This window comes from Bos grunniens, chromosome 24 (assembly GCF_055505025.1).
Source record: "Bos grunniens cultivar Pamir isolate PY7600 chromosome 24, Bosgru_T2T1.0, whole genome shotgun sequence".
NCBI classification, from domain to species: domain Eukaryota; kingdom Metazoa; phylum Chordata; class Mammalia; order Artiodactyla; family Bovidae; genus Bos; species Bos grunniens.
In genome coordinates, this window is record NC_141188.1 from 49058188 (window position 1) to 49071538 (window position 13351).

Genomic DNA, 13351 nt, shown 5'->3' on the forward strand with positions numbered 1-13351 from the left:
GTTCACCTTTATCCAAAGGCTAAGAAAGTTCCTGGCACACGTAACAGGTGAACAATAAATATCTGTAGAACGAAAAACCACTCTACCAAGTTTACACGAACATATACATGCATATACAAACATAGGAAAACGCGGAGTATCTGACAGAAAACAATCAAATGCGGAAAGTACTGAAAATAACACCTGTACATACAGGTGAATGTGGTTATAAAACACAAGTACCAACCAAAGAAAATCTGTCTTTAAAAATATGAAAACTTACTAGAAAGGGACCAGGAGTGGTTACTGGCTGTTTCTATTGAGATGCAAACAAGAAAAGTTTAAACTGGAATGAGTTAACAATAAACTAAATAAAATAAGGATTATCTGCTGTAGAATGACTTCCAACAGAGCTTTTGACACCTCTGGTCGTGCCTGTCCCTGCAGAGCATGAAGTATGGTGGCTTCTAACAGTCACCACATATTCAGGATTAGTTAAGAACAGCTCAGACCACAGGTATTCATAAGATAAAAAACTTGCTAAACGGCTTCTCCCCCAAATTTTACAATTCAGAATTCATAATTATGTAAAATAACATAGATTTTATAAATTTAATACAACATACCTTAAAAACAGATGGCCCCTATCTGCTGATCAGACCTCAGCACCACTTTTCTAGGTATTCTGCCAAAGCAATTACATTTACAAAAGTCCATTTCGTAATACAGTCTGGTGATTAAATCCAATGAAATTCAACTCAAAAGAGGTTTGCTACTGAAATATTTGAAAGTATCTTTTAAAAAGGGGGTTTATATTCTTAGATTGAATTTTCAGAAAGGATAAATATATTGAAGTAATTGCAGTATATCCCTGAAAATAATTATACTGCCACCTGTGCATTTTTTATGAGGTGTAAAGATAAATCAAAAGACTGCCAGGTTACACAAGTCTCTTATTACCTGTTGAAACTGAAATTTGGTGTAAGACAAAGGGACTTACTCCATATGAATTATCACTGTACTCAGAATTAACTGGTGCTGGCAGTATCAGTTCAACCATTGATGATGATGGATGTCATGCTACACTGTTTTGGTGGAAAAGCAGAAATGGAGGAGAGGTTTAGAAAGATTTACATAAAGTTTCCTTATAATGAGATTTAGCAGTAAGTAAACAAACACAGAAAGAATGAATATTTAAGACCCACTGAACACATTAAGGTCAAGGATTTCAAAAGTTAATCCACTTTTCTTCCCCCAAGAGTTTATTTTTGGTAAAAGGCAGAAAAATTAGTTTTTCTACAAGGGAAATCTGCTTCTAAATGATAATTTGAAAATCTTGATATATATTATATATTAAAAAAGACACACAAAAATAACAAAAAAGTGGGAATAACAGATTAGGTACTGTAACTTTATAAAGGCTTGCCTAAATCAAGAAGCAGCACACACACACCTAATTTATGCAAACTAAAGATGTATATGAACAGCACAATACTGTGATACTGGATCATGATACATTACCTGTACACATAACTACTACTGTTATTAATAAACCTTTGGGACACTCAGGTTTATGCCCAACAAGACATCAGTAAGTCTTTAAAATCTTCTCTTCCTCCTTTACGGGAGAGTATTTCTAGACATTAATTTTCCCATCTAATATTCGAACATAGGAAACCACTTCCACAAGGTGCTTTAATTGATGAGACCTCAAGTGCTGTTTTCTCTTGAATTTTTGGATAGTAAACAGTCCACGGGGACCACACACAAATACTATGACAGAAGAGTTGGTACATTAAGTCTTTTGATGGGACTTGATTGGTGATGAAGCTTTATGACATGCTTGAGCAACGCACTGAAGGGGATCCCATCTGAGTTAATACTTTGTCCAACCACTGTAGAGGTCCATTCAGATGAAGTTCAATCCAGCAAGGAGTGCTTGTTACCGTCTGCCTTCTGTTTAAAAAAATGAAAGAAAATAATTACGAAATCAAAAGAATAACAGGGATATGGAAGAACTAAGATAAATCAATAGGCTGTATATACGAAAACCTAGATTCTTTTTTGAACGAGTATTAAGTTTGGACATCTATTATTTTGAAAACTGTTTAATCCTTAACATCTAACAAAGTACTTATAACACTATAAATAATCACTGGCAGGGCAAGAGATATAAACCAGCACTGTCCCAAGCAAATCAGAATATATACAATCACTTTACTTATTAATCATCCGAAGAATAGAAAATACTCAAACAGAAAATGAAGTCCAAATGGAACAGAGTTCGGACTTAAAGTACATCAAAACAAAAATTCTGACCCAAGCTTACCACAGAATGTTCAAAGCTGGGGTCCAATGTCCCCTGACAAAACCAACAACCAACATCCCTTTTAGCAAAATCATGCAGGTTTTTAATAAGAAACACCGCAAGTACTTCAACTAAACAAGCTATCCTCTAAAAATCGCAAACTGTTCAAGGACATCCTGTCACTTTCACATACAGATTTTAGTTCTTATTTATTATATACAGTAAGTCAGTAAGTCTATTTGCTTCAACGTGACAATGCTGCAAACATGAGGAAAGGCCATGATCAACTCTTCACCTCCAAGTGACACATGCTCAGTATAACCTAGAACTACCATTGTATTTCAGAGGATGTGGTTTTCTGTAGCAGCTGGTGTTGGTGCTCTGCGACTCCCTTCAGATTCTCAGTGTTCTCCAGCCCACTTCTAACTGTAGGTATCTGCATTTCTGTGCCTGCGAACCTCTGCTCTGTCCATATATGGAACAGACCAGAAGTGCCAGTGAATTAACATCTCCAGGAACAGACCTCAACCAATGACACAGGAATTGGCATTTAAATGCCCAGTTTCCTTTCCCTCCAAGTGGCGTAATTCTGAGTGTCCTTTACTCTTCCCAAAGTTTTCCTAAGGGAACAGCTCTAGTGGTATGTGTCATATTCCCTCCCTTGCCTCTCTTCTTTACTTCCTCCTTCCTTGGCAGTGTTCCCTCCATTTCCTGAGTAAACGTCTAGCAGGCAAACCCTTGTCTCAGGGTCTGAGCCTCACATTATCTGTGCCCCTGCCTGATTATTCACTTCAGTACTCACTCACTTAACTGAGACATGAATTCTTTACACATCTGTATTTCCCCTTACTGTGTCTCCTGATTTTTATGCTGGGAATCAAGCTGGCACTTAAAGAAACTGAAAAATAGTTTAGAAATCCAAACATCAAATCTATCTCCTCAGCACCTGTGTCATTAAGGGTAAAAGGTTCCACAGTTCACAGATATATGGGTATCTAAGTTATTTTGATCTGTAAATGTTAAAGGAAACTTTATTATCCAAAGTAGATGTACCTGAAACTCCACTATCCATGAATACATACTGTGTATTACTGCTTCTTGTATAGATTTTATATTATCTCTGGGTTAAAGAACAGCAGAGACCACAGTGAATGAAAGACAGTATCTCTTTCCACCAATCAACGTTGGTCTTAGCAGGAGACCCATAGATACACATGGCATTCTCCCTGACCTATGTAACTCATGTTTAATGCCACTCCGTTTCTACCATGTTTCACAACATTATAATCTTTTGAAGGAGAAAAAGAATGTCTGACCTAATAAACTGGTATCAGACAGTACTATCCGAATCTAATTTTAATATCAACTCAATCCAAGTTCAAAGGAAAAAAGAAACTTAGCATTGTTTGAAGTTATCCCATCTCAAAGGGGAAATGATTAAAACAAAAGAGAGCTACAGCAAAGTCAAAAAATGAATTCTTGCACTAACATAACTTGGACAAAACAGTGACAAGTCTCACTTTAGATACAAATATATAACACATTGTATATTTTTACAGAAGTAGTCAAACCAGTAGATCTCAAATCTCATCATCACAAAAGTCATACACCTCAAAATTTAAGACAGGGAATCAAGTTCAAATGAAATAAATTCTAAGAAGGGTGCAAACTGCTGAATGAAACAGGAGTATTATTACTATACCATATGAGTATCTTCTTAAGCAGACATTCAGACTGTAAGTAATGTGAACTGGAGAAAAGCTAAGTATTTTATTTATAGTTTTATTCATTTTATTATGCTGATGAACTATTCCCTTTATTTGATGTGGAATCCAATCAACTGTTTAATCTAGCAACAGCCTAATTGATCTTACTCCCTGATGACAGATTGGTTCTGGTAAAACTCAATTATGTAACTGCTACTACTATCCTTAGAGAAGAGTCAAGGAGAGCTTTCCTCAGGTCCCATCTCTACCACTGAGAACGTGTCCTTGGGCAAACTATTAAATCTCACCTAAGCCTATTTCCAAATAAATATTGAGTTTGGACCTTCTTTTTTTTAAAACTTTACAAAGACTGCAACCTTATAAAGAAAGAATAAAAACAGCGACAGTAATTCTTAGCCATGCCGAGAGGCGTGAGATACTGCATTTAAAACACAGCACAGTGTCTGGTACCCAAATACCCCCTTCTATTACTGAATAATGTTCAATCTTTTAACCTTATATTAAAGTCATCTCAACTTCTTTGTCCAGTCCTATTATTCTTTACTTTCTATACTCCAGTCAAACCGAACTGTATTCTACTGCCAGGATCATCACTTTCCACCCCTGTACACCTATGACTACTGATATCCTAGACACCTTTTAGAACCCAGACTCTGGGCCATCTCTACCTCTCCTGGCCCCAGCAAAACAGCTCTCCTTCCATGAACTGGTAACCCTTCCAATATGCCATTTACGGTGTTTAACACTCTGCATTCTGTGACAGTGCCTGTCCATACACGTTTTAATTCTATGTTCTATGGTGCCAGCACAGGAATTTGCAATAGTTTTGAATCTAGAGGCCTCCAACTTTCTTTTGTTATTTTACATAAAGATTTGCTCTCTATAAACTTCAATGAAAATACGGATAAACTTCAGAAGATTCAAGGAGTGGAAGAAAAAGAATTACACTCTAGAAACTTAAGAATTGAATATGTATTTCATACCGGTATTCTGCTCCCCACCCTTTCACAAAACTCATTCTTATGGTGCACATTCTAGTTAGCTGATACACGGCTTCAAAACCCTGATTAACGGACTGAGCCAGCAGAGCAGCAAATTCCTGGTTGTTGAAGATCTTCAGATTACAGCCTACAATTGAAAAAATATATAAAAACATTATGTATGAAGAAGATAGTAATAAGAGAATCATTTTAAAAGAGCTATAGATATTAGAATGGTGGTGGTGGTGCAGTTGCTAAGTCGCGAAACCCCTTGGACCCTAGCCAGCCAGGCTCTTCTGTCCATGGGATTTTGCAGGCAAGAATACTGGAGTGGGTTGCCATTTCCTTCTCCAACAGACATTTAAATATGAGCATGCAAATCATCTCCTGATTTCAAAAATTAATAGCAAAGAAAAATTCAGCAAGTTGACATGATAGGCCCATTTATATTGCTGGATCCATACCTGGTGGAATTTTACACACGGTTGCAGGGTGCCAGCCGTATCTCTGATTACAGTTGGGGCTCTGCACAAAGATTGCACTGTCACTTAGGCACTCGGCAAAAACTTCCCCACCTATGTAATATAAGCGCACTCCTCTTCCTACAACAAAATATATATGGAATTAGTTTTACAACATTTACTACTTCAACATCACTTCTGAAGGATTCTTAGAGGAAAAGTAAAATGGTATAAAGTATCGTGATGATCTCTCCCACAGCTATGCTTTTCTGAAATCTAACTTTGAAACATACTATTATTTTTCCAAGTATTTTTCAACAATGATTTTATTGATTCCTAAAGATAGTATGTGCTCATTCCAAGTGCTTAATGTAGAAAAGTGGATAAGCAAAATAAAGAATTTCAAACAAATCATATTTTTGAATAAAGCAATTTAATTTATTTGAAGGAATTAACTAATGTCTAGATTAATATGCCTTCATTAAGATACACAGTTTTTCTTTTTAAAGAACCCACTATGCTTAAGAAAAGAAATAATAAAAATTATCATCTGCCCCTTTTAAAACTATATATTATTGTGGTAACCAGATCTCTATTTACAAAAGCAGAATGAGGTAAGAAAAAATTATATTGGGAGATTTTAATATACCTCTTTCAGAATTTGACAAATCAAATATACATAAAATATAAGAAAGACAAGGATTAAAAAAAAAAAAAACTGTGCAAAGCAGAATTCTAAGACGGCACTTAACATTCTCATCCCTGGTGTGTTTATCTTCTCAATTATTCAGTCAAACACTAAGTAGTGCTTAAATGAATTTTTCAGATGTATAGTTCTTAAATCAACTGACCCCAAGAAACGAACAGTATCTTCGGTGGGCCTGACTTAATCAGGTGACAAACCTTAGAGGGACTGGGCTGGTCCTGGCAAGAGAGACTCAAAGTGGGAGGGGAAGAACTTAACAGTCTTCACTGCTGACTGTAAAGATGCAGCAGAGCATGCAGCTGGCCTCTAGTTGCTGAGAGTAGCCTCTAGTGGACAGTCTGTAGGAAATGAGGATCTCACTGCTACAACTTCAAGGAAGTGAACTCTGTAGTAATCACCTGTGAGCTTGGAAGGGGACCTCAAGCTTCAGATGAGGTAGGGTGAAAAAGCAGGGTAACCCTACTTATTTAGAAGTAAATACGGTAAAGTTAACCTCCTGTTACATTTCTATGCAGAGCCCTAATGAGAACATAGAAAAATCAGAACTATTTTAAAGAAGGGTTAAACTAGTTAAAGAAGGGTGGATATTCAGAGGCCTTCGTCACTTACAAGACATCTGAGTACCTCAGTGAGATTATGTAAAGTTTATACATCAAGCAAGATTTGAGAAATTTCACACGGAGCCAACAAACATCTCTGAAGTCACTAGCACTTTGCAGTATCACAGACTCTTCAGTGATCAGCATTACTTCTCATAGGAGGTAATGGTTAATTAAATGAAAACAGAAGCACACTATTATTAAAAGAAGTTTCTTTAAGGTGATGAGAATTATGTTCAGTTATTTTAGTAGCACTCAAACTATTTCCCTCATTGTCAAAAAACAAAAACAAACAAACAAAAAACCCCAATGTGCCAAAATGTTGCTATTCATATGTCTTAAATACATGCAAACTTACCACACTATGTGTTAAAACTAAAGATTCAAAAAAAATTAATTCATTTGAAAATCAAAATAGTAAACTTACTACATATTAACATAAACAAGTTTATGAAAACTATTTCCCAAAGTAAGGAAAAAATTAGTGAGAAGAGTTTTATATCTTTGCAAACCTCTTAATGTCGAGCTTAAGACAGAAGAATTCTCATCAGAGTCTGTGTTTAACTTCTTGCAAAATCGCAAGCCTTGTAAGCTCTGGAACACTTCACTGTCGAGTCACAAGAGAATGAGAGTGAAAATGGCAAACGGCACCTTAGTACCATTACGAAAACAGTTTTCACCTCAAAAACTCCCTGAGAGGGTACCTGGGACAACCACATTCTAAGATCCTCTGAATTATTTCTGAACAAGTTAATGGTGGTTTTTGTTTTAGATATCTTGCTTTAGATTAATAGTGTACAGATCTATGAATTCACTGAAGCGGAGAAAAAACTAGGAGATGTAAACAAACTGAAAAAAATTCATGATTTGCTAAAATTACAACCCTAAAATCTGAACATGACAACTTTATGACTGGTAGAGGCTCAGCAAAGGAATTTTAACACATATTTACTGACGGACTTCCCAGTGTCGAGGGTGCCAAATAAAGAGAAACTCAAGATAAAAGTTCGCAGAGAGAGGAAGGATCACCAGAATCACTATTGAAGGCGGTGAAGCTGTGCAACCTGACTGCACTTAAGCTGACAGAGAGAAGGCAGGCTTTCCTGCACACAATCTCTTGATGTGGTAAACCACGCAGTGCTCACGTTATGAGTAAACGGCACTGGTTTCTCACAAGGAAAACAAACATACCTATGTGTCTTCTTGTCATTTCTACCGTAGCATTTCTGTTTACGTTGGAGAGTAAACCTAGGCAGAACCTCTCAGAATTTGATGGATCTGTGAAGCCGTCTACGGTGAGCGAGGGCTGTGAGGCATGGAAGGTCTCTCCAACCCTCTGGTTTAATTCATAATATGCTATTGAACACCAAAACGCAGGCTCTGAGTAAGTAACTGGCTGCAAGTCTGGCAGAGGGGAAAAACAAACCCATAAAAGAAATGTTGTGTGAACAATTCAAGCCATGTCAAGCCAAGAATAGACTGAATATCATTATCTTTACATGTTCTATGCCAGCCTATACTGGCAATAGCCCAGGAAACAGACTTAACATCTACATCACGAACCCCAGATTCCAAAGATCACAGCAGATTTTCAGTTTCTCAAATTTCCCCTATCTCCTTAAGTCATCCAAATCTTCAAACATCTTTTTTAGGCTTTATGGTGCATAACTTGTTCCACTAGTAATTCTACCCCAATTGTACCACATGTAAAATAAGTCAATTTGCATTATACAATTAATTTTGGGTAGGATCGAGTAGAACAAAGCTAAAGCAAGGATTAATACATCAACAGCCCAAGATTAAAAAAAAAACAAAAAAAACCTGTCATGACAGGATACAAAACATGACATATTTTTGACATTTGTCGATTTTAACATGAGTTTCTCACTGAGTTACCCTAATTACAAAAAGAGAAAGCCTGCATATACACAAGAAATAAAAATACAACACAAAGTATGCAAGTGGAAACACAATGTAAATCGAAAGAATCTACGTATTTCACGGGAATACAAAGACCATATATATTTAAGTGCTGTAATTTTGATTAAATTGCGTAAGGAATACCACAGGAAAAAAATGACAATTTTGCAGAATAAATTCCAATGTGTAGAAACTAAAGAGAAATTGTGAAACTGTATAAAATGAAGACCAAGGTGCATATACACCCACAAACATACATATGCACATGTATCAATACAAATACATACACATTAGCAATCACACATATGTATCTCCCATATCACATGTATATGCGAGCAATAAGTCTCTGTATTTATCACAGTCTCATATTAACAACTGCTATTATAAAATATAATAGAAACTAAATATACCCATAAAGTCTAGCCATATAGGACATAAAATTCCTCATGAACAATGCATATGATTTCCATGAATAAAAATTAACTTCTTATATTCATTATGTGCCAGGAGAAAGGTGTTTTAGTAATATTGAGGCACATTATCAGTATCGTTTTTAAAAAAGCACTAATTTGAACAAGCATCTGTTATTCATTGAGCTCTCTTTCTCCTATATATGGAAAGTAATTACCAGAAAGGACATTTAAATACAAAGGTGGAAGAGTACCTCTAAGTATCTGCAACTTACCCAAACTATGATTAACAGGGGAAAGAGTAGTAGGAGATAATTCTGCTGGAGATCCTGAAACAAAAGGGTTCAATTTTAAAACAGCTTATGAAAGAAAGTATTTTCAAAACCTTTGACCAAATAATAAAATTTATTGTATCTAGCTGTATTAATAATCATAAATAATAACACAGATAATTTGCCAGGAATTCAAATGCTTAATGGGACGTTTAATTTTGGGAGCTTCAATATATAAAAGATAGAAAAAAGTCCTGGTTTCAAGTTACCCTCTTGCAAAGGCATCTAATGTTGCCAGTTCTTGGTGTACCTTTCCAGAAATATTCTACAAACCATACAAGCAAATGTATTTCTGTGCCTCCTGCTTTTTATGTACAAATGGTAAACACAATTCTGAACTTTGCTTTTTTATTACATATTCTTCTGTATCAACATCTAGAGATGCTGGTACATTTCCTTACTATTTACTTACACATCTATCCATAACATTACATTATGGTATATTATGATCCCATGTTGACAGGTGTTCAAGAACCAAGATTCCAATGAGCAACTAATCTTGCACATTTTGCATACTCTGAATTGTATCTGAAGAATAGACTCTAAAAGGGAAATTGCCAAATCAAAGGGCTTTCCATCTGTAACTTGGATAAGTTTTGCCGAAATTGTCATCTACAAAGGTGGTATCAATTTACACTCCCAGTCACAAAATAGTGAGGGGAGGCTCATGTGTTATTGCTGATAAATGAGAACAAGGTCTCAACAAGTATAGTTTTAATTTGCATTTCCCTTATAAATGACACTCAGCAGCTTGATATTTGTTTATATTTTATTTCCTTCCTATAAATAGTCTGTTCTTTTCTTTTGCTCAATTTTCTATTGTGGTGTTGATCACTTTTCTCACTGATTTACAGAAGGCTCTTTATGTTTTAGCAATATTAGTCCTTTCATTGTACGGGATGCAAATACTTATTCATCTGTCTTATTTTTCAGCCCGATTTTGATTAAACAGTATTAAAAAACTTCTATGTGACATAATTAATCAATCATTGGGGGGTATGTGACATTTTGATAAAAGTGGTGATGGGGAAATTCTTATCTTACTCTTAACTTTAAAGAAATACTTCTAGTATTTGCCCGTTAAGTATGATGCTGGTTTTGAGGATAAGAGATAAAATTCTGTATTTAGAAATTTTACATAAATAATCATAAGCAGTAAAGATCTGTAGATTTATGTTATAAGCACAAATGTTATGCTGCTTCATAAAGTCAAGCTAGAAGCTTTATGTCTTTTCTATGTTCTGTAACAGTTTAAATAGTATTGGAATAACATATGCTTTAATAGTTCGGTAGAACTCCTGTGTGAAATCATTTACAGTTAATCATTTTCTAGGGTTTATTCTAAGACATCACTCTATTTCCTCTACGAAAGATGACCGTTAAGACAGCTCTACTCTCTGGAGTCAGTTTCAGCAAACTATATTTTCTTAGAAAAAAGTATTTGTTTCTTCCAGTTTGACGTAAACTGGTTAAATCTAATCAAGAAAATAAGGAAGGAAGGGGCACAAACACAAAAAGTTAAGAAGAAGAAGGAACACCACAGACAGAAGAGTGAGACATTACTTCACTCAATTTCAGGCAAATTTTGAAACATGTTTGCCGTAAACTGTCGTTAAATAATCATAACTGTAGGATACACTTTGTTTTCTCATTATCCTCTACATATTTTGAGAACGTTACCCAAAAAAGCAAGACCTACAGCTCCCCAGTTTTAAAATTATAGCAATGGCGCAGATGTAGAGTAAGGCCAGAAGCCCCCTGATGTGCCCCTCCCTCTCCACACGACCGTGAACTAGAACACCAGGCACACAGGTGAAACGGCGGCCCCCACACGAACAAACGAGCCAACAAATACAGAACAGGTGATGATTTCTGAGAAGCCAGAATAGCCTTCTACAACAAAGTTCTTGTGTTCTTTTTTGTTCCTCAGTTTGAAAAATCTGTTGGCAAGTCATAACAGGTACAGCTATGAAAGGTCAAAACATATTTAGAACAATGAACTAAAACCCACTGCTGTTTCCTGAAGCTAAGATAAAATAAACAGAGCCACTATTAGAAATGGAGGAAACGGCCCAATTTTTCATATCTTTTAACTGCTTACTCTCTCTATTAAATACTTATTAGAAATGACCAGTAGAGTCATGGTTTATTAATTTTGACTGAGTCCAGTCGTATGTGATCAAAGTTAGAACTGAAGATTATGAAAAGTTGGTTATAATCACATACAAAATTTTTAGAATTAAGATAAAAATGTATTAGGTGGCAGAAGTTTTTAGAAACTTAAAAAAAAAAAAAAAAGAGCCAGGTTAAATCATGATTACTCTGTTAGTTATTCATATATACATGCTTCTACTGAAGTCTGGGACTCGCAGTTATGAGAAGCAATAATCTCACTATTTAAAGCTAGTTTCTATTACTTGCAGCTAAAACATCTAGAGAAATCCTTGTGCACACAAGTTTGCATATATTTGTAGGATACATTTTTCAACAAGCACATGCTGAGCAAAAGGAATGTGAGGTTAAATTTTTATAAGGACCCTCCCAGGACGTTCAGTCCCACCAACAATTTATGAGCATTTCTTCACGCCATGTCACTACCTTTTGACATACAACAATTTGAAAGATTTAAATGGGGCAACTCCTACATTTAAAATTTTTATTTATTTTTATTTTGTTATAAATAGTGCACTCATGTCCTTTATGTCCATTTATCTATTAAGCACTGTCTTTAACCTCTTGATTTGTAGGTTTTAAATCTAGAAATCAATTATGAGACTTCTTATACATATTTCCCCCAAGTTTTTTGGTTTTATCTTTCAAAATAAAAAAAATTTTAATAACATTATTTTTTAGAGCAGTTTTAGCTTTACAGTAAAATCGAGCATTAATAATGTACAAGAGTTCCCATTTACCCACAAATGTACAACCTCCCCTGCCATCAGTGTCTCAGATCACAATGTACATTTACGACAACTGAGGAACCTACACAGACATTATTACTCAAAGCCCACAATTTATATTAGGGTTCATCTTTGGTTGCTGTACATTCTATAAATTTTGACAAACGTATGATGACTTGTATTCACCATTATAGTAGCAGCATACTGAATACTTATACTGTCCTAAAAATCTTTGTGTATTAATCCCTCCCTCCCCTTGAATCCCTAGCAATCACTGATCTTTTTACTGTTTCTATAGCTGTCTGTGTCTTTTCCACAACGTCATATAGTTGGAATCATAGAGGTATATGTCCCCTTTTCAGATAGAGTTCATTTGTAATATGCATTTAAGGTTCCATGTATTTTCATGCCTTTATCTGGCAGATTTCTTTTTAGCTGAATAACATCCCATTGTCTGGATGTGCCATCGTTCATTTACTCATTCACTTACTGAAGGACACCTTAGTTGCTTCCAAATTTTGGCAATTAATGAATAAAGCCACTATAAACATCCAAGTGGTAGTTTCTGTGTGTACCTAACATAAACTTTCAACTTTAGGTGACTACTGAGGGGCATGACTGCTGATTGCATGCTAAGTATGTGCTGCTTTGTAAGCAGCTGTCAATCTGTCTTCCAAAGTGGCCATACCATTCATTTTGCATTCCCATTAGCAATGAATCAGAGTTCCTGATGCTCCACTTCCTTGCCAGATTTCAGATTCTGGTCATTCTAAAGGTATGGAGCGGTAATGTTCTAAAAGTCATTTACTTAAGTTTATCAACCCTTTCTTCTGTGGTTTTATATCTTGCATAATTCTTGCTCAGATTATTTTAAAACTTCAAGTTCTCTCCAAATGGGATTCATGTTGATATGACTTACATATTTAGTATCTATTTTATAACTTTTTGAGAAATATTAAAATTAGTTTGAATTTCTTGAGCAAAATTAATGGCAAAAAAATGTATATTTTACTTTTTTTAAGTTTCAGT

General features: G+C 35.3%; 1 protein-coding gene across 10 annotated transcripts in view; it reads right to left on the minus strand.

Moving 5' to 3' along the window:
• Positions 1–1220: 1220 nt before the first annotated feature.
• The window catches only part of SMAD2 (SMAD family member 2), an 83477-nt gene continuing 71346 nt past the window's right edge, over positions 1221–13351 (minus strand). For 5 of the 10 annotated variants that reach the window (XM_086372386.1, XM_086372387.1, XM_086372384.1 and 2 more), the window contains 5 exons: positions 9366–9419; positions 7952–8164; positions 5459–5596; positions 4998–5142; positions 1221–1935 (listed from right to left, as the gene is read on the minus strand). In XM_086372386.1, coding sequence (XP_086228512.1) covers positions 1812–1935; positions 4998–5142; positions 5459–5596; positions 7952–8164; positions 9366–9419 — 674 coding nt within the window. In that variant the 3' untranslated portion in view covers positions 1221–1811. The remainder of the gene's footprint in view (positions 1936–4997; positions 5143–5458; positions 5597–7951; positions 8165–9365; positions 9420–13351) is intronic. The other 5 variants (XM_086372391.1, XM_086372392.1, XM_086372389.1 and 2 more) reach the window with 1 other exon arrangement.